Genomic DNA, 27,161 nt, shown 5'->3' with positions numbered 1-27,161 from the left:
ATATGAAGTAGTTGTAACTTACAGATCATGACTCCATGATATGTATCAAAAGTTATGAGACGTGCAATTTCTTCATACCAAATGAAGAACACCTGGTCCTAGAACCGAGTCCTATATGATCAGGACCGAGAAACAGGATTGAGGATCTTCTATCCGGACCGAGACCGAGGACTGATGTTCTTAAGCTAGGACCGAGGATGACGACCGATGTTCTTGAGGAAGGATCGAGCCCTATAATCGATACCCAAGACCTAGGACCGAGAAACCTGACTGAGTTTTCTAGCATATGACTGAGCACTCCCTTTTGCATTGGACCAATTTTTCTAACCTAGGACCGAGTATCTCTAACCTTAGGACCTAGACCGATGAACTTGACATGGGACCGAGGATGACGACCGATGTTATTAATGAAGGACCGAACCCCAGGATCAATACCCAAGACCTAGGATCGGGAAATTCAACCAAGTTTTATAGCCTAGGACCGAGCCCTTTAGTCTAGGACCGATTTTTCTAACATAGGATCGAGTATCTCTAACCTTAGGACCGAGAACCACCTAACCCTATACCGATGAACTTGACCTAGGACCGAGGATGTCTACCGGTGTTTTTGAGGAAGGACCGAGTCCTAAAATCGATACCCATGACTTAGGACCGAGAAACCTGACCGAGTTTTCTAACCTAGGACCGAGCACTCCCTTTAGCCTTAGACCAAATTTTATAACCTATGACCGATTATCTTTAACCCTAGAATCGAGAACCACCTAACCCTAGGAATGATGACCTAGATCGATGAACTTGACTTGGGACCGAGCCTCCCAAGCCTAGGACCGAGCAGTTCGAGTTCGGGACCGAGCCTCCCGAACCTAGGACCGAGCCCTCTAAATTCAAGGACTCATGCGCCTAAGCCCTAGTCCAGACCACCCCGGTCTAGACCAAGCCCATCCGAGACCAGATCCCTAAAACCGGACCCAGACCCAAACCCTAAGACTCGGGTCATAAGGCCTATTTGGTTTCACTTTTCAAAATCCAAAATTATTTTCATAATTTTGGAACCCGAATCCATTTTCAAATAATCCCGAAAGGTCAGAAAATGATTAATATTTTTGAGATATTTCCTAAACAAATATTTTGGCTAAGGCCCTGTTTGGAATTTATTTTTAAATTCGAACACTTTTCTGATATTTTTCAGGGTTTTTATTATATCGACGAAATCGTATGTACGCCTTTTAAAATAATTTTGTATAATTATTTACGCAATTTAAACCTATCTTTGTTATGGACCATGTACTACTAATTGAAAAAAATAAATATTATAAATAATAGTTTAATAGTCAGACTACTTTTTTTAAATAACACGGTCATTTGACGAGCGCAAAGGACATAACGCGAAAACCCTTTTTCGAACGTAACCAAGACACGAACCCTTACAGAAATTCTAATATAAATATGTTTATATACGTATCATTTTATTAATTTTTATAAAATCACTTGAGTTCTATAATTTTAAATAAATAATCTTTTAAATTAAGTTATGTTTAATTAATTTAAATCGGTTCAACCAAATTATTATTTGACCATCACATTATTAAAATTTGAACAAAATTAATTATTTTTATATAATTAATTCCAAAGTTCTCGGACATTATTTTAAAAAACTTTTAAAATAATGTTTTCTTTTAAAAGAAGTCTAACACACAAACCAAGGTTGAAACGTATCCAATTTCGAGTCTTCCCGCAATATTCTCCCGTATTGTCACACGTTCACGACACATTCTGGAGGTTACAAATTGATTTCTTGTTACGTGTAATTATCAAATATTATAATTTAAAGACCTTATTAGTTATTATCATGCAATGATATTCGGTTTAATTTAAAATATTTTATTTAATGTTACGTACGTATCTGATCACCTCTCATTTTATTTTCATTCATTGCTTAACATTAGTTTAGATTCATTTATTGGTAATAAAGACAAACTTTTTTCAATTTATATAATAACTTTAATAATGATTATAATTCTTAAATATATATATATATATATATATTTAGATTTTTACATACCATGTAACAACAAAACAAATTAAAATAATTTATGTGACTCAGTTATTTTTAGGTGTACTTAATTAATTTCTTTTACTACAAATTAGCACCTATTTTATTGAATAGAAAAAAAATGTTTAACCCACCGGATTGGTAAATATTTTATTTAAGAAATTAAAAATCTCGAATTTCAATTTAAATTTATATATTGAAAAAAGTATATTTATAATTAAATTAAAAATAGACAAGAGCATTTAGAAAAATCGAAGAAGACAAAGTGTCCTGTTTGTTTAGAAATGGAGGAGGAAGGTGGTGGAGCTGTCACCCCACCCATGTGCAGATCCACAAAGATTATTGATGGAGACATCTTCTTAATATGTTGCATTAAATAACATGTGCTACCTCTTATCTTATATAAGCACCTCCAAAAATAATAGGTTTTTTATATCACTTATTTATCTTTCTTTTTAAAAATAAAAATTAATTATGACTTAATCTTATTATTCACTGAGATGACTGCTACTACATAAACTAACTTTATTGTTCTTCGCAATCAGGAAGAAGAGATGTTCCGGACTATATTAGATATTCTTATAAAATTTAGAATGAACTATTTTTTTCTCTTATTGATACATTTTCTTATTATTATCAGATTTTGAAGAATAAATCGAACAAAATACACATAATTAATTTATAACAAAAACAAAGTATAATGAATTAACTTCACTTCAAATGAGCTGATGTCCACTTGGACCACTCATATGATGCAAGAAGTTCACACACATATGCTGAGTGGTTTCATGTTTGATGTTATTTTAGAGTTTAGGAGATTTCTCTTTGAAAACGGTTACTTCTATGATTTTTCTCGTTTTTTACAACATTCTCGTAATCTTCTAAGTCGCGGCCGCTTTGTAATTACGGTCTCATCTTTGCGGATATGATCATATGAATTAAAATTTGTTAGTAACTTATATTTCTTTTTGTTGGTCATTATAATAAATTTTATTTTTATTTTATCATGTTTACTTTATAATTAGTTTTTTTTTTTTTTTTTGTTGGTAATCTCAACTATCTATGATATTGTTGGATTGTTACTATTCGAATAGGACAAGAGAATTTTTTTACAATAAAAGCATACTCTTGACATTAATACGGAAATACCCACGTGTAGAGGTAATGAGTTGTGTGGATGAGAAAGAGATGCAGAAGATATCTCTATAGCTCCTCGTTTGATAAAATCTGAAGGGGAAATTTGACAAAATGACCTAAAGGAGCCGTGACCACTTAAATGATTTTAACGAATTTACTCCCGCCGCTTAACACGAAGGGAAGGATCGTCACTTGAAGGAAAGTTCGCGTAGCGCGAAGGGCACAATCGTCACGCGAATGGCATAATCATTCTGGACTTTTCACATATTTTTCCTTCGCGAGACGATCATGCCTTTCGCGTTACGCGACGGGATAATTTTGTTAAAATATTCTGAAATAGTCATTTGCGCAATTAAATTTATATGATGTTCACCCGCCCATTTAAGGGAATTTTAGGCCTTGTTCGGATTGAGATTTTTGAAAAAACTTAGAGAGGGAAAAAAGTAATGATTGGTGATGATTTTGAGGAAATGGTGATTATTTTTGATAAAAAGACTTAAAGGGTATTGATATATATGAATAAAATAAAAATTAATAATTTAAAATAGAGAATATTTTAGTATTTTAGTTAATGAAACGAGGGATGTGATGGTTTAGAAGTAATTAATTGAAAAATTGATTTTAAATAGGTTTTTTTAAAACCCAAAGAAAACAAGGTGTCAGTGTCGTCTTGTCAAATTTTCCATCATCTGAAGAGAAGTTCTGCAAGAGATGATTACAAATAAATAAGAAATTAATTTTTATATATCGGTTTATTGTGAAATATATATTTTTTTAAAGTAACTTCATATTTACAATAAAAAAAGATTATATATATATTGAAAAACTTTCCTAAATTAGAGGAGGGTACGTTAAAATATTGTTACATAAAAATATGTAATATGAAAGTGGAAATATGTGATTTTTTATTTTTATTTTTGTATAAGATTATTTGAAGAATTATGATTTAGATAATTTATATAATTTTGTGTTTAATTTATTTAATATAAAAAATACTTTTTGAATTATATTTCGTGTATTTTTTTTACTTTATTTTAAGATAAATATATACATTTTATCCTAATTTAAATTATTTTCTATATTATAATTAAAACTACTCTACTTTTCAACGAATGTATATAATAAATGTTATAAAAGGTACAGTGAAAAAAGTGTTTGGATTGAAATGAAGAAAAAGATTAATTAGAGAAAGAAAGCTTACTTAGTTATACAATTATACTGCCTAAAAAGAAAGTTAAAGTTAAGCATAAACAACAAACAAACGTGGAAGACACAATCATTACCAAAGAACCTTGAGTCCTTCATTAACGACATTATCACTTTGCCTTAACTTAATTTAATCAATTCATTGTCTAATTAAGTAAACAAGTTATAATATAATCCACTATTATAAATGATGTCACAAAAATCATGCCTAAAAAATTAAATAGTTCAATTCTCTTTTAAAAATATTCTTAAATTAAAATGGAGCATAATCGTAAGGAGAAATGATTGAGGATGGAATAAAGAGTAAATGATGTGGCGTCACACAATCTATTTGGCTTAAAAAAAATTATCTATTTCCTTACTCTTTTTAAATATGCTCCGTGATTTTAATTTTTCTAAAAATAATATAATATTTTTAAATATACTCTTAATTTTATTTTTCTAAAAGTATTCATATAATTAAAGTTACTACCTTACCAAATTACATTAAAAAAAAACATTACACAAATTCAACTATTATTTTTTTTATAAAATTTAGATACAACACCATATATTTTGAAAATATAAATAGCTTATAATTTGTTAGTTATGTTTATTTTGATTAGTCCACTTCAATTATAGGGACTTTTAAGTAAATCCTGTGATGTTTATTGAAAGCATTTAAATTAAAATATTAGCACTCTGGTTACTAATAATAATAATAATAATTTTTTGTTTGGTTATAATAATGAAATTATATTTAGATGATTCTCTTGTACATATTTTTAAATTAGTGTAAAGAAAAATTTTAAAAATAATTATTAGTAAGTTAGAATTTAATAAAATATATATATATATAATGATGCTTAATTTTCAAAGTTTCCGAATTGTTGGGCCGAGAGTTGTGGTTAATTTGAAGATATATGTGAGAGTAAATGGATATTTGGGTTGGATTGTGGGTTGACCCGCTCATAAATTTAAAACGGTTAAAAATAAAATTAAAAATGATATAAGTATGTTTCAAACTTGCAACCTAACAAAAATAAATACAACTCTTTAACCAACTAGGCTAATAAAACTTTATATTTTAAATTTAACATCAAATTTGATGAACGCGGAATGTTTTAATAATATAAGTTCAACTTTTCAACTCACTAATCTATATATAATGATACTTAATTTTTCAAAGTGTCCGGATTACCGGGTCGAGAGCTGTGATTAATTTGGATATATATGTGAGAGTAAATTAAAAATGTTATCACATTTTGACCGGAATATTTTTTTCAATTTCGTTAATCGTACAAATGCTAGTTATATTAATTACGTAATAATAATAAGGCATATTTACAACTGATATATTATCCATTTTAATTTAAGGCATTATAAGAGGAATATTAATTCTAGATTAATAAATAAAAATGTCACAAAAGTTATAAATTATAAAATCATTTACTTAAAAAATAACATTTATATATCAGATTATCCAAAATCAAATTACTAAAGTTAACGAACCTGCACCTAAATTGATATAATTCAAATTAATTAAGATTTATCGTATATTATTTCATTCCAATTCATAAAATAATGATGGTTAAAAACATTTAATATCTTTATAAAATTAAATATTTAGCCTCTAACCATTATTTTGAAATACTTAATTTGTCTAATTTAGTAATTTTTAAGGTCATATATTATTGAATATGAAAATTAAAATATTTATTTTTTATAAGTATGTTAGAAAATCAACACATTTTACATATTTTTTATTAAATAAAAATTCAATCACGTCTAATAACAAACATGTAAACAAAAATCACAAAATTAATTAAAATCCTAAAACACTGTTTATTTTAAATTATTATTTATTATTTTATCTTTATGTATTAATACCTTTTAAATCTTTTTTTTTTTTTTTTAAGATGACAATTTGAAATTGCCCCGCTTAGAGCATTTTTTTCCCGGTTTAATTGATAGTTGACCAAGAATGGGGTGGGGATGCTATTTGTATACCCCTCCCCGATCTCACCAAAGTTCTACTCCGGAACATTATAAACACAAGTAAATATATAAAATCAACAATATATTTATTTATTAGAGAATATAATATAAACGGTGTCTCGCGGAGATTTTCTGAAATTGAACGAGACGGGAATGATAGTAAAAAAAATTCTGAATAAAATGGGACAGGGATGATAATCCCCGACCAGAACCGCCCTATTATCATCCCTACTTTTTACCAAAAATATTCAATACATTCTCAAAATCACCCATCATTATTTTCAAATAACCTAATTTATAATTTTAACCAAAATCCGAACCCGCCCTTAATTTTCAAATATAATTTGTAATAAATGAACAGTTCTTATATGGGTTGAAGAAGAAAATTCAGAACAACTTGATATATAGATTAGATCCGCTAAATATTTTGTTATATTTCTTATGTTTTATAATATAGTGTTTTTGTTATGTTTAATCGTCATAATTTATTTAAAATTATTGTAAGATTATTTGAAAATTGAAATTATCACTATAATTCAGTGAGTATTTAATGAAGTTTCTCCTTTCTCAGTTACTTCTCACTCCTGTCCTACTCTGTCTCTTTCCTTTTTCATTCCCACTTTCTCTCTCTAGAAATATCTATCTCTATCTTTAACTCTTTGTCTTGTGCCAGCAACTTCCTCTCCTACATTTTCTGCTTTGTGTGCGGATGATATTTCAAATCATTTCGTAAGACTTACGCTGCACTTTGAATTCTAGAATCAGAATCGTTTAAGAATAATATATCCGATCATATGCTTATCTTCTTTCGCTGGAATCTGGATCGAGATCTCCTTCAAATTCGTGTTTTCATAATGTCTTATGGCCAACTTGTTCTTTGTTAAATCAAACTGTTGTTGTTGATGAACTTAAAAGAGCATCTTGAAAATTGGGATTTGTAAGCTTTTTGTATATAGGTCAAGATGGGTGGATTACCCATCGTTTCGTTATTAGTGAAGAAGGGTATTTTAGCTTCTGATCATACTTCTGTGGCGTCTATGAATTTGTTCGTGGCACTTCTCTGTGCATGCATTGTTATTGGGCATTTGTTGGAAGAAAATCGTTGGATGAATGAGTCTATTACTGCTTTAGTAATTGTGAGTTAATCTTCATGTTGTTTATGTAGTCTTATTGAGTGATAAGGGATAAAGGCTGATATTTTGTTAAATTACACAGGGTTTAGGAACTGGGATTGTTATCCTTTTGACTAGTGGTGGAAAGAATTCACATCTATTGGTTTTCAGTGAAGATCTTTTCTTCATTTACCTTCTTCCACCGATTATTTTCAATGCGGGGTAATGTGTTATAGTAAGGAGTATCTGTATTTTGTTTTTAGAATTCTTATGTAATGAATTCCCAAATTCATCAGATTCCAGGTGAAGAAGAAGCAATTCTTTCGGAATTTTGTAACCATTGTACTCTTTGGTGCTGTTGGTACTTTGATTTCCTTTGCTATCATTTCCTTTGGTAAGCCAACCCCATTTAGTTATTAGTTTTGTCTTTCCTGAATGAAAAATAATATTATGCATATGTGGTCCAGGGGCTATGAAGTTCTTGAAGAAAATGAACATAGGTCCTTTGGACATAGGAGATTATCTTGGTACATTCTTTTCTTTGTCTCATTTACCTCTTTTTCGTCCCTGTTGTTAGAAAGTATTTAAAGGGGTGTCATTCTTCTTGATTCATTTTGCAGCAATTGGGGCAATTTTTTCAGCTACTGATTCAGTTTGCACGTTGCAGGTAAGTAATATTTCTTTGACCATTGTCAAAGCACAAGAATGTCTCTGAAAATGTTCAATTTCTTTGAGTAGGTTCTTAATCAGGACGAGACTCCATTCTTGTACAGTCTTGTGTTTGGAGAAGGGGTTGTGAATGATGCCACATCTGTCGTACTTTTCAATGCGATTCAGAACTTTGATCTAACGCACATTGACTCGAGTATCCTTTTGCAATTTGCATCCAACTTCTTATACTTGTTTCTCGCAAGCACTGCACTAGGGGTTGTCGTAAGCACTTTTTCTCGCTCTCTTTCGCTCACACAGCAGATTACACATTCCTTTATGGATATGTAAATTCATTTACGTATTATTCTCTGTTTGTGTAGACTGGATTACTTAGTGCATACATCATAAAGAAGCTCTATTTTGGAAGGTTTGTAATTAATCTAACTTGTGCTACTTTGTCATGATTATGATTCTTTAGATCGTGTAACAGATCATTTTGATTTGTGGCGATCATATGTTCATAACAAATGTAGATTTTTCTGGATCCTGAATATGATCAACATGAAAGAATAAGTGGTATACAAAAACAGCCCAATTGTAGAACATGTCCATTAATATTTTTCATTTTGAAATTCAGGCATTCCACTGACAGGGAGGTTGCTCTTATGATGCTCATGGCTTACCTTTCATATATGGTGTCTGAAGTAAGATTTCCAACTCTTTGCATTGACAATCTGAGTTATTGTGTTTTTCTCAATGAAGACACTGAAACTTGTTGTATAATTTGTTTGCAGTTATTCTACTTAAGTGCCATTCTCACTGTTTTCTTTTGCGGGATTGTAATGTCCCACTATACATGGCATAATGTAACCGAAAGTTCAAGAGTAACTACAAAGTATGTCCAAATTTTGCCTGAGCCATTTGTTACAAATTCCTGTGTTTCTGATTTTAAGAATATAATGTTTCTTCCATCCTCAAACCACAGGCATGCTTTTGCAACACTATCATTTGTTTGCGAGATATTCATTTTTCTATATGTGGGCATGGATGCCTTGGACATGGAGAAATGGAAATTTGTAAGCAACAGGTATGATCCTGCCAAAACTCTCTGTAGTAAAGTTATAACCTACTCCTTTGATGAAAATATAATCGAACTATGTCGATTCTTTTGATTGCAGCCCTGAAACATCAGTGAAAGTGAGCTCAATTTTGTTGGGACTGATTCTATTGGGAAGAGCAGCCTTTGTTTTTCCATTATCATTTCTGTCGAATCTGACCAAGAAATCTCCTGAGAAAATTGCACTGAAACAGCAAGTAATGACAATCTTATCATTCTGGTTGAAGTCCTTAAATCAACTTCAAATAAAAAAAATCATCATTAACTCCCATGCAATTTTCTCAGGTTACAATTTGGTGGGCCGGTCTCATGAGAGGCGCAGTTTCCATGGCTCTTGCATACAACAAGGTAATGGATGATTTTTTTTGCTTCTGTATCCGGATTAAAATGAGAAACTACCAAAAAAAATTATAAATTTGTGTATCACTAAGTTTTGTTTTTAAATGTGATCTCATATGGATGGATTCACAGATATTTGACCCAAAAATCCACTACTATTGCGGAAGAATAGCATTGGAAACATTATTACTTAATTTGTTCACATTTTGCAGTTTACAAGGGCCGGCCATACCCAACTAAAAGCAAATGCAATAATGATCACTTCTACAATCACAGTTGTTCTTTTCAGCACAGTGGTGAGATTAACTAGGGGCTTGTTGACAGCATTTTGTGTGAATTATTGTATGAAGTTATAAAGACTAGTCTAACATATACTTGCATTAGGTATTTGGATTGATGACTAAGCCTTTGGTGAGACTATTGTTGCCATCAACAAAACATATAAAAGGAATTCTCTCATCAGTGCCAACATCTCCAAAATTCCTATCGGTTCCACTTCTCGAGAATGGAAATGACTCAGATACAGACCTGGGTGATCCGTTTATGGATGAACCTAAACAGGGTGATGCGGAGAATGGACAAATGCGTAATGGCATAACTCGACCAACTAGCCTTAGAATGCTTTTATCCACACCATCTCATACTGTACATCATTATTGGAGGAAATTTGACAATGCTTTCATGAGACCTGTGTTTGGTGGCCGTGGATTTGTACCCTTTGTTCCTGGATCCCCACCTGATCAAAGCGTGCATCTCTTGCAATGATACACATGCTGATGATGGGGTTTGGCACATAGGTTTTTTTTGAGGTATTTTGGTTTTGCTTGTTTGGTGTGGAGGTTGGTCATCAAAGAAGGTTTGACATGGCCAATTCAATTTTGTATCTTATCATATTTTATTCATTTTTTCTTCTTCTTTTTATAGTACAAAGATGAAGATCAGACTTGTTTGTAGAGTTTTGTTTTTTACAGGGTTTTCGAGAGTTGATGATTAAGTATTGTATGAAATTACATTTATAGTGATGAAAATGTATTGCAAAGTAATATAGTGTCTTCTTGCATTTTTGACTATCCAATCTTTTTTTCTTTTTTTTTCTGCAATTTTTTCATGAAGTTTGATGATGTGGAAATCTGCCATCATTAATGTTTGTGTTTGAGATTTTTATTTAAAATGTTTTAATTATTAATATTTAATATGGTTAAATTAAATATTAAATTTATTAAATATATATTTTTTAAATCTGATATTCTATTATTTATTTTCTTTCTATGTTATAATATATTATATTATTATTATAATATATTATAATAATATTTGATAAATATATTTAGAAATATGTTATAATATATATTATTGTAATAATATAATATATTTAAAAGTTTTTATTTTTAAAGTAATAATTATATAAATTAGATTTTTGTTTTAAAAATAATTTTATACAAATTATAATTTAAATTTTTATAAAAACTAATATATATATATATATAAATTATTAAATATTATTTGTAATATATCTAATATTTATAAATAAAAAAATAAAAATAACTAATATAAATATATAATTAAATTATTATCAATTTACCTTCAAACATTACAAAAATAGTTCAACCGAAAACTGAACATTTTAACTGATAAAAAAAATCAAATAAGTGGAATCGTTAGAACCGGTTAATCAATAAACGGTAAAATAAAATAAGTAAGTTATCGGTTCAATTATCAATTTTTTAACCCTGTGTGACTAGTAGAATAATGCTAACTTTTAAAAAAAATTATTAAAAATGTTCTGTTTGATTTTATACATACTCCATTCAAATAAAAAAAATATTAATTATAAAATTATTATGATTCAATCATTATATAAACAAATAACATTAAAAATTATACTATTTTCTAAAAAAAAAAAAAAAAGCAACAGTATTTACAATTCATAATTTAAAAGTTAGGATGCAAGTAATCCCACTAAAATTTATTTGAAATTAGTTAAAATTCATAGGTTAATAATTAATTTGACTTCTTTCAATTTTGTTTTAAAACAAATTTTTTATTATATTATTCTCATTTTAACTATTAAATTATTTAATTTATTAATAAAAATATCAATATATATTCACTTTACTTTTATTCAATTTAAATTTTAAATATAAAAAACATTTTAATAATATATCTGAGACAAATCTCAAATTAATTTTTTTTTTATCAAACAATTTAAACAAATTATAAAAAATCAAAAGTCAAACAAAGTCCTTCTTAAAATAAAAATAAAAATAAAAATGCATTAAAGTAAAAAAAATTAGAAAAAAAAGGAAAACACGAAAATATTTATTATTATTATTTTTATTACAGATATTAAAACCCTACACATACATACATATACCCAGTTCTCTGTTTTGATTCTGTTCTGCGGCAAGGCTATCCTTTTCTCTCTCTCACGAACGCCGACGGCCGAACGACCAAGGTAGCATCGTCTCTTGAGCCTCATTCTCTGCGTCGACCGACCACCGAATCCTTCTACTTTAAGGTTAGTTTTATTGGGTTTTCTGAAAAAAACATGTTTTGTATTAGTTTTACTGGATGGATTCTCTTACATATTCTGGGATTCAAAGGATATTAGTTGAAAAGAAAAAGAGGAAAAACTGGATGTTTATTCATTAGTACTCTCATCCTCTGACTTTCTAATGGGTATCTGGAATCAAAGGCAGTAATGGTTGAACAATGCATATATATCTGTAATGATGAAAAATACTGGTTTTAGGATTCATTAAACTAGCTAAGCATACTAATCATGGGAATCTGAAGTGTTAGGCTATTATCAAGGTATGAATGAATTCAAACAAGTTAAAAGCCTAGATGCTCATTTGATTGTAGAATGGAGCATGTCCATACAAAAACCAAAGTATGCTAGTATAGATGAAAGGTGAGTAAGTAACCAAATCAATTGTATCAATACAAAGAGAAGAACTTTATCACTATGGTTGAAGGGTTTGGATTAGTAGGATGTCCATGATTTGGTCTCCTCTAGGGTTTGTGAATAGAGCTAACTTCCTCTCTCTCAATGAGCCTATTTGAAAACTAGTGTTTTGCATGATCTTTGTTACAATCAATATCTCATTTAAAAATCGTCAATGTTAAAATTGGAAGTGATTTTTTTGGATGATGATTATATTATTATTTGTTCATGATTCAGATTGTTGTGTGATTTTGTTGTTTCGTTTGTACAGATTATTTTCTAGATTATGATCCAATTTATATTGTTATTTCTTGCTTAATTTTAGGTTATTTTTGCATCATGATAAGATTATTTTTAGATCATTGTGAATTTTGACAAACTTATTTGTTTATGTTGATCAGCATGATTTTCTTTTATAGAACATATCATATTTCTCACACAAGCGATATCTAATCTTAACCTAGGCTGTAGCTGAACGACTACCATGGGTTCGAAGAACAAGACTTCCAAGCGCGATAAGAAAGAGGTAAATGACTCGAGCCAAGTTCGTGAGGATATCGGCAACAGGCGTGGTGATTCCGGCAAGAAAGATGTTGTGACCGATCCTCGGTTCTCTCATGTACATTACGACCCAAGGTTTGCCAGGGCACGCAAGCAAAAGACGAAAGTAGCCATTGATTCTAGGTTCAATCGTATGTTTACTGACAAAAACTTCTCTTCATCATCGGCTCAAGTCGATAAGAGAGGCAAACCTAAACCTAAGAAGAAAGATGGTGAGAATCCTCTCAAGCATTATTACAGCCTCGAAGATGATGAAGGTAGAATCAAAGAAGTAAGCAAAGAGAGCAAAAGTGAGAGCGACAACGATGAGGCCAATGATGAGAGCGAAAGTGAGAGTGACGACAATGAGCTGAAGAGATTAAAAGGGAAGGTTCAAGAAACCGGATCCGAGGATGAAGAGGATGATGATGAAGACGAAGGTGTAGACGAAGATGTAGAGAGTGACGACAATGAGCTGAAGAGATTAAAAGGGAAAGTTCAAGAAACCGGATCCGAGGATGAAGAGGATGATGATGAAGATGAAAGTGTAGACGAAGATGTAGAGAGTGACAGGTCTTCTGCAGACACAACTGATACAACGGACTCAGATGATGAAGAAGAGATTTACTCAATGGAGCATGATAATGTTGAACAGGTTTGTCTGCTTGTTTGTTTGTATATTTTCAGTGGTCTAAGGTCATGAAACCGGTAAAAGGATATCCATTGACTGTTGAAATATGAATCAGGTGGAGAATGTGCCAGAAATCGATAAAGAGACACACAGACTTGCTGTTGTCAATTTGGATTGGAATCATGTTAGGGTGAGTTGAAGAATTGTTGTAATGCTTTAAAGTTTTTTTTCTTTGGATTTAGTTATTTTACCATTTCAGCAACTTTTTCCTTTCACTGCAGGCAGTTGATATATTTATGTTATTCACCTCCTTTCTTCCTAAAGGAGGCAAGATGTTATCTGTGTCTATATATCCTTCTGAATTCGGGCTTAAGCGTATGGAGGAGGAAGCAGTGCGTGGTCCAGTTGGTCTATTCGATGATGATGATGCAAAGAAAGATGACATTGACGATGACGACGACGATGATGATAATGATGAGATTGATGACGACAAATTGCGTGCATATGAATTAAGCCGGCTAAGGTTCTTAATTTCAAATGAATTAATGATTTGTTTATTCCCAAAAAGGCCCATTTGAAAACACTTATTGTTTATGTTTCTGTATCCGGATCTGTTCTTAGATACAAAACATAAATAAAATTTTGAATCTGCCTCTGGCTAAATTGAATTTCGAAACATTTTTGTATCTAGAAATGGATCCAGATAGTTGTTGCTTGTGATAATTGGGTTAAATCCATTACATAAATCATTGTCATTGTTTTCACTACAATCTTCATTCTTTAGGTACTATTATGCTGTGGTGGAATGCGATTCTGTTGCTACAGCAGACTACCTCTACAAGACATGCGACGGACTTGAGTTTGAAAGATCATCAAACAAGATGGATTTAAGGTTTATTCCAGATTCCATGGAATTTAAACATCCTCCTCGTGATGTTGCAACTGAGGTAATTCTTGCACTCCCATGTATACTAAAAATTCTAGAAGCTTGTTTGAAGTAATTTTTTTTATAAATGTTCTAAAAGTTAAAGTAACGTAATTTGGTTATTGATTTAAATTATTTAAATTATTTGATTAATGAATTGATGTGATGATGGGATTACGAGTTACTTTGATTAACCCTTCATCAAACAAGGCCCAGACTTGTCCTATGGATTTGACATTGTTATATTTGCTGTTGTTTTCAGGCCCCATCCAAGTATGAAGGTATGGATTTTCATAGTAAAGCTCTGCAGCTTAGTAAGATAGAGCTCACATGGGATGAAGATGAACCTCAGCGATCAAAGAGTCTGAAAAGGAAATTTAATGCTGATCAGTTAGCTGATATGGAATTGAAAGAGTTCTTGGCTTCTGACGACAGTGAATCCGATTCTGACGATGGCGACGATGACGACAAAGATGATATCGTGGAACATAAACCTGAAAAGAAACGAAAGAAACAAGAACTGTACCGTGCCCTTTTGCAATCTGGCGAAGGTTCTGACGAAGATGATGATGATAACAACAAGGGGGATATGGAAGTCACTTTCAATACTGGCCTCGAGGAACTGAGCAAAAGACATTTGGAGAAGAAGGACAAAGAATCGGAAACAGTCTGGGAAGCATATCTCAGAAAGAAGAAAGAGAAGAAGAAGTCGAAGAAAATTAGATCGAAGAATTCATCGGATGATGAGAGTAGCGGTTATGATGATGAGCCTAGACAAGACCATGCTGATGATTTCTTTATTGAAGAACCTACTGTAGACAAAGTTGATAAGAAAGAAAAGAAACAAAAGGGAGCAGTTGATGAAGCAGAAGCAGGAAGAGCTGAGCTTGAGCTATTACTTGCTAATGATGATGGTGAAATTAATACCGGTTTGAAGGGGTACAATATGAAACCTAAGAAGAAGTCCAAGGGTAAAAAGGGTAATAAGAACAGCTTAGAAGAAATTCAAGAAGATGGAAAACTACCAAATGTTGACTACGAGGATCCTCGGTTTTCCTCACTGTTCACTTCGCCTCTGTTTGCGTTGGATCCTACCGATCCTCAGTTTAAGAGGTATGCTAACTGTTATTTCTATATATATATATATATGAATGATGATTGGTACAACCATATAAAACCCTTCATCAAACAATGCCTAGGATAATCTTCTCAAGTAAATATGATTATTATTATTATTATTGCAGGAGTGCTGTCTATGCTCGACAATTAGCACAAAATCAAGGAAAATCCGGTAGGGAAGAGAAAGGGGCTAAACAAAAACAGAACAAAGAAGAAGTGCCTGAACCGATAGCAGCAATGCCAACAGTTGAAAACGATAATTTGAAGTCGGAAGAGTCATCCAAGAAGAAAGACAAGCTTGAACTATCTTCCTTGGTGAAGTCACTAAAGATGAAGTCTCAGCAATTTCAGCTACCCTCGACAAACAAGTTGTCTAGCAATGCTAAAGCAAGAAAGAAAGGCTTCTGAAAAGTAAGATTTCATTCAACAACATTTATAATGATAAGTTTCAAGAAGATTTAAAGTTTTGTTAGACAGGTTCATATTGTTATACAAAATTATTGAAGATTGTACAATAGATTTTCTGGATTTGTTTAAATTGTTGTTTTCCATCTTGAATTATGATTTAAGTTATTTGGTTGACAGAAATTTATTATTTCCATGAATTCTTAGTTGATTTGGTTATCTTGGTTCATTCATTATTATGATTTTGCTTTAGTTTACATTTTATGTTATGATTCAATCAAAATTAATACCTCTAAAGTCTAGACAACAAGCTTAAGTGATTTTTTTTTTTTAATTCTATTTATTTAGGAAGTTAGGACAATCTTATACACCCATGTTCTTAATGAAGTGATTTAGTTAGTATATCAGTTGGATTTGTATTTTAATGTTCAAACTTGAAATGATAAAAGCCTAAGTCAATTTTCAATGTTTAATAAATGAATAGTTAATTTTAAGTGAGATCATTTTAATTTTTTATAATTCAATTGGTCAAAAGTCTAACATATGGGGGGAATAATTTGCTGACTTTTTTTTGTATGTTATATTTCTTTTTATTTGTATTTTTTATGTACTTGTGCATAAATCAAGGAGTATTTTTTTTTTTTGGGTCTGAACTGTTAAATTTATTTTTTCTATATAAAAATTAACAGTTGTGCTGAATAAAAATCTGCTAATAATGTATAAAATGACTTAATTTCAAATTTTAGGTTAATTGTTTTTTCTTATTTGAATATGATTAAGATTGAATATGTTATTTATTGTGAAAACATTAATCATCACTCATTTATCTACTTTAATACAAACCTTACTTCCTCGTACTTTCGATTCTAAACATTTTTTTTATAATAAATCATATCAATCTCATTCAGTTTCAAAATTAATATCCTAGCTAATATAAGATAAAATAACAATTTTGTCCATTGTATGTAGCCAAATAGTGATTAATAATCCATACATATTTTTTGTTTATGATCACAATGAGAAAATAATATTAAAGACTAAATAGTTACAATTTTTAATTGTTAATGGAGATCTCAATAATCAGATAGTCATGATTTATCAACCTAATCATAATTAACCATTAACATAATGAGGTCATTTATAATAAATATTTTAAACCAATTAAAAATGAAATATTGTATATATTTAATAATATGTCACTAATAGTCTAAAGACAAATGAATTATTTAAGATTTTGTCTAAATAAATAATTTTTTTTGTTGATCTCGATTATTGTCCCTTGAAGTAACTAGCATGTCTAAGTAAATTATAATCACTTTATTAATTTTATTATTTTTAATAATATTTTAGTTTTTTTCCTTCAAATAAATCAATTTGTAGATCAAATTCATTTGAGGATTCGAGTTATGACTCATCCAATTACCAACCCATTATAGACTATAGCAACGGCTCCTAAGGGTATTTATGTAATTTCCATTGCACTGCTTAGCAAAGAAATGTACTTCCTTGGATGTGTGCATTAAACTACTAATGAAAATGGAGGAGTGACCAATTCTTTTTATGTGAGCATATTAAAATTTTTAATAAAATAATAGCACAAGATTTTTTTTTTCTATTTTTTTTTTATTTTTTTCAAGATAATAGACAAATTCATGTGATGACCAAAGACCACCAAAATCGAAAGTTCATATAAAATCGTCGAAATCGTCGAGGTTAATTGTAAACTCGTAAATCTAGTATTTACTTGAAATCGTAAGAATTTAATTTGAAAAACTATTACTTATATTATTATTATTTATATACATAATTAAGTATTTTATAACTAGTCAAATTTAAAATTTTATATATTTAAATATAAAATTAATTAAAAAATTATAATAAGTAAATAACATTATAAATAATTATATTTACAAAATTAATTTATTTATTTGAATAAATAATAAGTTTTTTTTAATTTATAAATATAAATTTATTTATTTTAATATAAAATAGTGTAAAATCATAAAATTTTATTATCGTAAATTTAAAATCGTAAGAGTTAACCTTCTTAAAATCGTAAAATTGTAAGATTTTAAGAGTTAACTCGAAATTTTAAAAGACTTAGTCGACAATATCTTTAAATTAAAATATTTTTAATGGCATAAAATTTTAATATTGTAACTCATTACAGTGTTAACATTAATATTTTTAACTAATATTTTGAACGAGAGTTTAACATAAATTTTATAATTCTTAAAAACAAAAAATTTTATAATTCTTAAAAACAAAAATCTTACTTAAGATACCAAAAATATATATATATATATATATATATATATATATATATATATATATATATATATATATATATATATATATATATAATGATACTTAATTTTCAAAGTGGTCAGATTATCGGGTCGAGAGCTGTGGTTAATTTGGATATATATGTGAGAATAAATGAATACTTGGATCGAATTAAAGGTTCACCCGCCCATAAACTTAAAACGGTTAAAAATAAAATTAAAAATGTTATGTATGTTTCGAACTTGCAACCTAAAAAAACAAGTACAACCCTTTAACCAAGTGTGATTGAGATGTGGTTTGTCGAAAGAGAATAGGTCAGTAACAATTGAAAATGGTTAAAAAAAATATAAATCAAATATTTGATTGACCAAAGTGTGAGGTCATGATGCTAAATATTAAAAAAAAATATGAATCAAATATTTGATAGGCCAAAGTGAAAGTGTAAGGTCACGAGATGAGAGGTTAATTGGAATAAATATATGTGATGAGATATTGAGAAGATGAGTTGTTTTAACGAAATGAATAAAATGTGAAATGAGAGTGTTCTATATTTTATTTTAATATATTATTCGTGATTTATTAATAATTTTAAATATTTAATACATATTATTATAATTTTTTTTATTAATTTTTTTTCGTGTGCATTATAAAATTTTTCCTAGTATATTAATAAATCAAAATTGTGGATAATGAGTACGAGTTCTCGTAACATTTTAATCTAATTTTTTTTTACGTTAATCTAAATCTTGTAGCATTATATAAACCAGCTTACAAGACCACCTGGTTTTATTTTCAAATGCACAACTTAAATTTTAGAGAATTAAAACAACTAACAACCCCTTTTTGTTTAAAAGAAAAGAAAATATGAATTAAGTGTAGTTATATTTTAATTTGGGATATAATTAGTTGTTAACCCATCTTGTTATATTCCTCCCCAATTTAATCCCCATAAAGGGAATGAGTAATTCCTTAATCCTTCATTCACTCTCAATGTTGTCATCTTTTTAACAATCTTTGCCATAAATCAACAAATTACACTAAGAAAGCCACCAATTCTAATATAACCTAATTCTAATTTTGTTTTGATAGAGACTATTGTCACAACAATTGTGTTATGTTCTATCTTGGGAAAATGAAAAAAACATGGCATATAAATTAAGTAAATAAAAAAAATTCAAATCCAAACCATTGACAAAAAAAAAGGATTCAAGAGCACAATCGCTTCTTATTCATGGATGAAGAACATCTACATATTAATTTAGGGGTTGTTATTATTATTGTTATCATCCAAAGACACCATGATAAAGGGGTACCCTACGCAATGACGTTCACTAGGAAAAAATGCGAAAACTAACCCTGAAAATGCTCCAATGACCGGAGGTAGCAACATGAGGAGCTTCTTCCCATCGGACTCAAACCCGGGATAGAAGCACCCCAAGGTGTTTGAATCCAATAGAGCCAAAACCGCAAACACCATCAACGCCAACGTGGCGTGTGCGAAGTCACCAAGTTTGATCTTATACTTGTTCATATTGATCGAATCTTCTGAGGATGGCGAAGGCCAAATGCCTTTGAAGGTAGCAAAACCGTAGCGCGTTTTACCGTCGTTGCTTGTGTAGGAGTCGCTAAAGGTGGTGAAAAAACACGAGAGGCCACAAACGAGGATGAGGAAGGAGGTGACATATTTTTCGAAGGGGCGACAATGACCATTGTTGGAGAGAACCGGGTTTAGGAACTCGAAGGTGAAGACTGTGCCGGTTGGGAGGAGCTTCACGAGGTTACCGAGTCCATTCATTGTGGTAACCATGGTGCCTTTGTTGCTATCATTTGCCATGATCTTTTGGTATCGGTTTTGTTTCTCATATGATATGAGTACAACTTTTTTGTGTGTGGTATATATAAGGAAGAAAATAGAAATGAAGGAAGAGGATAATATATAGGATGTTGGTATTTTTTTATTATGATAACTTCAAGGTCACATAATCATAATAAAAAATTTCAACATTAAACTCTGATATATATTCTTTGATTAAGAATGGCAATAGGTACTCAAAAACTTATACATACAAATATTTTTTGGATGGATAGGAGATGGATAATTCAATTCAGATTCAGGGTCGAAAATAGAGAGTAAAATTGAAATACCCGAGTTCGGGATGAATAGACCAAAATCCATACTCTATCCATAATTAAAATAACTCTTATATATATATTAAAATGACCCAAGGCAATATTTTGAACATTTCTATTTTCACATATCTTCTCTCTAATCTTAAGTTTAACATTTTTTTTATTTATTTTTTTCTCTTTTTTAGTTTTATTTCCATGTTCACAAGATTGAGTAGAGAAAGAACATAATATCAAGTATTTGGAGGTAACATAGTGAAAATATCAGAGTTATAAGGACGAGGATTGAATATAAAGTATTAATACTATTAGTTATGAAAATAGGATACTATTAGGTCTAATAGTATCAAGCAAGCAGGGTAATTATTGTCATCCATACTTGTCATTTTCTTTTTAAATGTAACATAATTCATTTAATCACACGTAGTGAAAAAGGTTTCGAGATAAATAAACATAATAAATATTATTTATTTTAATTTCATGTTCGATATTATGATAAGTCGTTATTAGATAGATCGTAACGATCATTTCGTCCTCATACATACTATTTATCCAATCCTCCGAAACTATTATTCGTTCAAGTATAAACCTTGGGTACCGAAAAAAATGGTCAATGACAATACAAACTTAAACATCCTCATTCAGAGTCGAGATCTCAAGGTTGTTATCTGCCTCGTCTTTGATATAGTAGATGGTTGTTATTATTCCACTTCATAGGTTGACCCGTCACCAAAAATAAAACTATTTAATGAAAATATCGGTTAGTCGGGTACCCTCGTATCCACGTTGATGAAAATATATATATAATGTTGGATGATAGATTGATATAATTTGAAGATAGGTTAAAGACTTTGGATTTTGTATATAATATATAAAATTCAATTATAAATTAGATTCTATAGGATTTGGTAAAAAGGGAATGATCTACATGATTTAGTTTATGATCTAATCACATGATTAACTAATTTATTTAATGTTCTTATAACGTATGTTACTAGCTATTCCAAATGTTGACTTTTACCAAAATTCTTATTAAGAATGTCTACTAAATTCTCTACCAATTGAAAGAAAGTGCGAAAATGAAACTTTAAGAATTTTTTTTTTTGTGATGCAGTTTATTTTCTAACGCAATTAACATGACCTTTTAAATTAAAATTAGAATATTCATATAAAATATGATTTTTAATCATTGACTAACAATAAAAAAAATTATTAATAGATTGAGTGAGTTGTTTTAGGGTTTTAAAAAAATTGAAAAAATCCAAATTATAATACCCAACAATATTTAGGTCAAAAATTGAGTTTGATTAATTTTATTTTTGAATTACTTAATTAAATAAATTAGTACTAAATGGGAAATGGTCAAGCTAGAAACAATTGGGGTATATTAATATTATTATGATATAATTTTATTTATTTATTTTATGATAGTTCAGTAATAATTAACTTCCATTTTAATTGGTCAAAATTAATCCAAAATAAAATATATGATGAGAAAATTGCTGGAATATAATAATAACTCAGTTGCTTCTTCGGGTTAAAATAGATTCATGTTGACATTAACTCTTATAATTTGATGATTTAAATTCTTGGCCTGATCTTGTCGTATTTTACCACTTAGTTGCGAGTCTTCACTCATGTTATAACAATGATTCAATGAATAAGAACATGAAAAATGATTGGGAGCACGATTTTCGATTTTGGGGAGTGACTCGTACAACGAAAGTGACCTCACTGTTATACGAAAATGACTTCGCTGTTATACGAGTTCTCTTTTGTATAACAACGATATCACTTTAGTATAACAGCGAAGTCACTTTCGCTGTACAAGTCGCTCCCCCAAAGTCGTGCTCCCTATCATTTCTCTAAGAACATATAATACCTATAATAAAGAAAACAAGAACCTTCAATGAATCAAGAAAAATTGCATTGAATTTATGGATCAAAACATAGAAACCTAAATAGTAAAGAAAACAAGACCCTCAAGCCTAGTCTCAGACAGAGGATTTACAAGCTCATCAGAGCTCTCGCATATTATTATGATTAGTGTTATTATTACATGAACAAGGTAAGATTTTATTTATAAAAAAAATAAAAATTGCGAAAACATCGAGTCCTCCTTTCTCAAAGAGCAGCTTGAGCAGCTGCAAGTCTAGCAATAGGGACCCTAACAACAATGAAAACAGAGAATTTTGTAACAAATTTGTCAAAAAAATGAAAACAGAATACTATAGTTTATAAAATAAATACCTGAAAGGAGAACATGAAACATAGTCAAGACCAATTTGAGCAAAGAAAGCAACTGAAGAAGGCTCCCCACCATGTTCTCCACATATTCCTATTTTCAATCCTGGCTTAGATTTGCGGCCTCTTTCAGTAGCCATCTTCACCAATTGACCTACACCTTCCTGATCAAGTACCTGAAATCCACTCGATAATAATGGTTTTAGCTTTTAAACAGCATTCTCTAAAAAAAACAATCAACCAACCAACCTCAAATGGATCATTCTGGAGGATTCCTTTAGATAAGTAAGTTGGAATGAATTTTCCAACATCATCTCGGCTATACCCAAATGTCATTTGTGTAAGATCATTTGTTCCATACGAGAAGAAGTCAGATAACTTAGCTATCTGCAAATCTCAACAACAAATTAGACACAAAAAAAGACAACACATAATCATGATCAATGACAAAGTATTAGTTTACAAATTGTTGTACCTTATCTGCAACCAGGGCAGCTCGAGGAGTCTCTATCATGGTGCCCACCTTATAGTTCACTGATGAGCCCATTTCAGTAAACACTCTCTTGGCAACACTGCGAATCAAACTCACCTGATTTTCTAGTTCCTGTGAAGATGATGATCATGAACATAAACATAAATCAAATATTCTATCATGTATAAGAGATTTAGAAAGAAAATCTGCAGATTCATTCATGCATGCCTGGGGTGTGCCAATAAGAGGAACCATTATTTCAGGTAGAACTGTAAAACCACGATTCCTAGTTGATATCGCAGCCTGAAGTATGGCTCGTGCCTGCATTTCAGTTAGTTCTGGATATGATATCCCGAGCCTGCAGCCGCGAAATCCCATCATAGGATTGACTTCAGATAAATTCTCGATCTTGGAGTATACTTCATCACTAGTTAAACCGGTTTCTGCTGTTAGATCTTTGACAATTTGATCAATGTCGCCTTCGGGTAAAAATTCATGGAGGGGAGGATCTAGAAGTCGAATAGTAACAGGCAGACCATCCATTGCTTGGAAAATTCCTTCAAAGTCTGATTTTTGAAAAGGCAATAACTGATTTAGTGCAGCCTGTCTCTGTTCTTGTGTGACAGACATAATCATCTTTCTCATAGTTTTAATCCTCTCATCCGATGCAAAGAACTGAAAATCACGCCCCATATCAGAAAAAGTTGATTTTTTTATTTATTAAAAAACATGAATCAATCATTGTTTAAAGTTTGTTTCTTACCATGTGTTCTGTCCTGCAAAGACCAATTCCCTCTGCTCCATTGTTTCTTGCCGCAATTGCATCTGCTGGTGAATCAGCATTAGCCATAACCTTGATTTTTCTCTTCTTATCAGCCCAAGACATAAATGTCTCCAAATCATCACTCAAAGATGGAGGAGCCAGCGCTTGTTTACCGAAAATCACTTCCCCTGTTGTCCCGTTTAGCGAAATCCATTCTCCTTCATGCATAGTCGTTTTCCCAATAACTAACACCTAAAATCCAGATCAATAATCATCATATGAGCTGACAAGATAATCTTTTTTCTTTTTATATTTTCAGAATCTTTTTGTTTACATAATTACCTTGTCTACATCGTTTACACGAATGTCAAAACAACCAGCAACACAACATTTACCCCAACCACGGGCAACAACAGCTGCATGAGATGTCATTCCACCTCTGGCTGTCAAGATTCCAGTAGCTGCATGCATGCCACCAACATCCTCTGGACTGGTTTCTGTTCTAACAAGAATGACAGTCTTTCCTTGAGCATTCCATGATTCAGCATCTTCAGCCTTGAAAACAATCTGACCAACCGCAGCTCCAGGAGATGCTGGTAAACCCTTCGTGAGTACTTTCTCTTTATAAGCAGATGGATCTTCAAACTACATGAGTTACATTGATCAGTAAGATGATTAATTCAAATTATCGAGTCTTTAATTTCTTTTGTACCTGAGGGTGCAGAAGTTGATCAAGATGTCTTGGTTCAACCATCTTAATTACAGTTACTTTATCCACTAAATCTTCATTAACCATATCCACAGCAATCTTAACTGCACTTTTACCTGTTCTCTTGCCTATTCTACATTGCAGCATCCAAAGTCTCTTATCTTGAACAGTGAATTCTATGTCCTGCAATCAAAATTCAAAACCAAATCATATTTAGGCCTTGTTTCATATGGGTTATAACTTATAATTAGTTATTACCATCATATCCTTGTAATGGCGCTCTAAAATATGACAATTTTCTACAAGTTCTTGATAAGCTCCAGGCATTGAATTTTTCATGGCAACAATGTCTAGTGGTGTTCTTATGCCAGCAACAACATCCTCACCCTGTTATGAATATGGTTAATTTAATTTAGATGATATGAAATAATTATATAAGGATTAAAGAGAAATCAAGAAATTAAAAGACCTGGGCATTAATTAGAAACTCTCCATAAAGTTTGTTTTCTCCAGTACTAGGGTTCCTGGTGAAAAGAACTCCAGTACCTGAAGTATCTCCCATGTTTCCAAATACCATTGTTTGGATATTTACAGCAGTACCCATTAATCCGGTTATATGATTTATCGTTCTGTATTTGATTGCTCTAGGACAATCCCATGAATCAAACACAGCTTTAATTGCCAACTCCAACTGTTTCTTTGGATCTGCATGCATGCATGTTATTTACATTCAATCAAAATTTCTCTATACGATCGCAAGTATAAACCGCCGCTATATCTTTCAATACCTGAAGGAAATTTCTCTCCATTTGCTTCGACATATACTGATTTATAACTCTCAACTAACTCCTTCAAATCCGAAGCTGTGAGTTCAGTGTCAAGTTTAACTCCTCTCAAGTGTTTCAGTTTCTCTAACTTTTCCTCGAACAATGAGTGTGAAATTCCCATGACCTATCGTTTTTATCATTTAATTAGCGACGGTTATTTTATTAACATCGGTAAAAGTTTTATCGACATTAAATTGGCGACGTTTATTTCTACTAGCGTCGGTAAAAGATTGTTTACTTACTACATCACCAAACATGTCGAGAAAACGCCTGTACGAATCATATGCGAACCGCTCTCCACTTTTAGCAGCCAGTCCACGCACAACTTGATCGTTTAATCCGAGGTTAAGAACAGTGTCCATCATGCCAGGCATCGATACCTTAGAGATCAATTAAAATAAATGGTCCATATCATACGAAAACGAAAACGACATTAAAAAGAAAAGAAAAAAGCCACAAAAATATGAAAATAAAAACAAAAACACAAAATTAATAAGACATGGAGAGAACTTACTGCAGCTCCAGATCGAACGGAAACAAGAAGGGGATTGAAAGGATCTCCTAGTGAAGCACCCATATCTTTCTCGACTATTTTCAAACCCATCATAACTTCTCCCCATAACTGATCCGACAGGTTTTTTCCTAGCTGTTGATATTCTTGACATGCTTCAGTTGATATTGTGAATCCTGGAGGAACCGACAAACCGATGCTAGCCATCTCGGCCAAGTTTGCACCTTTTCCACCCAACTAGAAAAGAAAAACCCATAAACCATACAAAAGATTTGCTTAATTATAAAATATTAATATCAAAATCAAAGTAATTTTAACATTTAAGAAGATGGTAATCACCAAGGCCTTCATGTCCTTGTTTCCTTCGCTCCTTCCTTTCCCAAATGCAAAAACCCTCTATCCAAACCAAAAAACGCAATTAACATTTGATCTCTTAAACAAGACTCTAAACAATCGAAAGGAAAAACAATTTACCTTCATGGAGATTGTTGAATTGAGAGTTGAATAGTAAAATTACAAGGGATGAGGAAATATTGTATTGCATGGATAGGTATTATATAAGAAGAAGGGTATAATGATTGTGGTGGGAGCTAGCTAGCTTGTAGACACGTATAGTGAATAGAATCACAGATGTTGTTTTTTTACTGAGTATCAAGAAATTAATGAATTCACAGTCGAATTCATTGTCTTCTTCAATTTTGTGTTAAAAACTTGTTTGGAAGAAGAAAAGGAGGAGCTTTTAAGAGAGGGAAATAGCATTTATTGCTTTATTATTGACCTAACAAGAGTAAGAAAGAGATAGGGTTTTCAAAGGTTTTCATGGTCCCAACATTTAAAATGAAGTGGTGGAGAATTGTACGAAGAGAAGGCTTATCACATTCAGGATTTAGAGTTAGGGTGATTTTAAAAAATAAATAAATTAAATTAAATATTTAATCTGAAAATGAACTAATTTTTTGAAAAAATTAGGTTTGTGGGCTTGACCCCACAACAACCCTATCGTAAATCCAAGTTAGTTCAATAGTTGAGAAAAACTTGTTTAATAGATATTGTTGAAGAGGAG

The 27,161-nt window shown here is 30.9% G+C and overlaps 4 protein-coding genes across 4 annotated transcripts; 2 read left to right on the top strand and 2 right to left on the bottom strand.

Annotated features, from left to right (window-relative positions):
• The first annotated feature begins 6,971 nt into the window (after positions 1-6,971).
• LOC124922682 (sodium/hydrogen exchanger 2-like) lies at positions 6,972-10,652 on the top strand. The gene is made up of 14 exons (XM_047463400.1): positions 6,972-7,509; positions 7,589-7,707; positions 7,782-7,879; positions 7,953-8,012; positions 8,106-8,152; positions 8,224-8,418; positions 8,517-8,563; positions 8,774-8,840; positions 8,931-9,031; positions 9,122-9,223; positions 9,315-9,450; positions 9,539-9,601; positions 9,805-9,888; positions 9,977-10,652. The coding sequence occupies exons 1-14, from the start codon at positions 7,336-7,338 to the stop codon at positions 10,355-10,357; spliced, it is 1,674 nt and encodes a 557-aa protein (XP_047319356.1). The 5' UTR covers positions 6,972-7,335; the 3' UTR covers positions 10,358-10,652.
• A 2,331-nt stretch (positions 10,653-12,983) lies between these two features.
• LOC124922681 (pre-rRNA-processing protein esf1) lies at positions 12,984-16,388 on the top strand. The gene is made up of 6 exons (XM_047463399.1): positions 12,984-13,734; positions 13,826-13,900; positions 13,992-14,233; positions 14,495-14,657; positions 14,898-15,748; positions 15,880-16,388. The coding sequence occupies exons 1-6, from the start codon at positions 13,024-13,026 to the stop codon at positions 16,160-16,162; spliced, it is 2,325 nt and encodes a 774-aa protein (XP_047319355.1). The 5' UTR covers positions 12,984-13,023; the 3' UTR covers positions 16,163-16,388.
• Positions 16,389-19,703: 3,315 nt separating this feature from the next.
• Positions 19,704-20,279, bottom strand: LOC124926128 (protein DMP2-like). Its single transcript, XM_047466305.1, has one exon. It carries the CDS (start codon positions 20,277-20,279, stop codon positions 19,704-19,706), a length of 576 nt encoding a protein of 191 aa, XP_047322261.1.
• A 2,203-nt stretch (positions 20,280-22,482) lies between these two features.
• On the bottom strand, positions 22,483-26,849 carry LOC124922679 (pyruvate, phosphate dikinase, chloroplastic-like). Its single transcript, XM_047463397.1, has 15 exons — positions 26,573-26,849; positions 26,438-26,494; positions 26,102-26,335; positions 25,830-25,967; positions 25,549-25,711; positions 25,230-25,465; positions 25,019-25,147; positions 24,764-24,943; positions 24,394-24,696; positions 24,052-24,303; positions 23,517-23,963; positions 23,292-23,420; positions 23,066-23,203; positions 22,823-22,992; positions 22,483-22,739 (listed from the first exon to the last, which is right to left on the bottom strand). Exons 1-15 carry the CDS (start codon positions 26,576-26,578, stop codon positions 22,697-22,699), a joined length of 2,625 nt encoding a protein of 874 aa, XP_047319353.1. The 5' UTR covers positions 26,579-26,849; the 3' UTR covers positions 22,483-22,696.
• Between the last annotated feature and the right edge of the window lie 312 nt (positions 26,850-27,161).

This window comes from Impatiens glandulifera, chromosome 1, assembly GCF_907164915.1.
Source record: "Impatiens glandulifera chromosome 1, dImpGla2.1, whole genome shotgun sequence".
In the NCBI taxonomy this organism is placed as follows: Eukaryota; Viridiplantae; Streptophyta; class Magnoliopsida; order Ericales; family Balsaminaceae; genus Impatiens; species Impatiens glandulifera.
The sequence above is the reverse complement of the archived record's forward strand: the minus strand, read 5'-3'. Positions and strand labels throughout refer to the sequence as shown.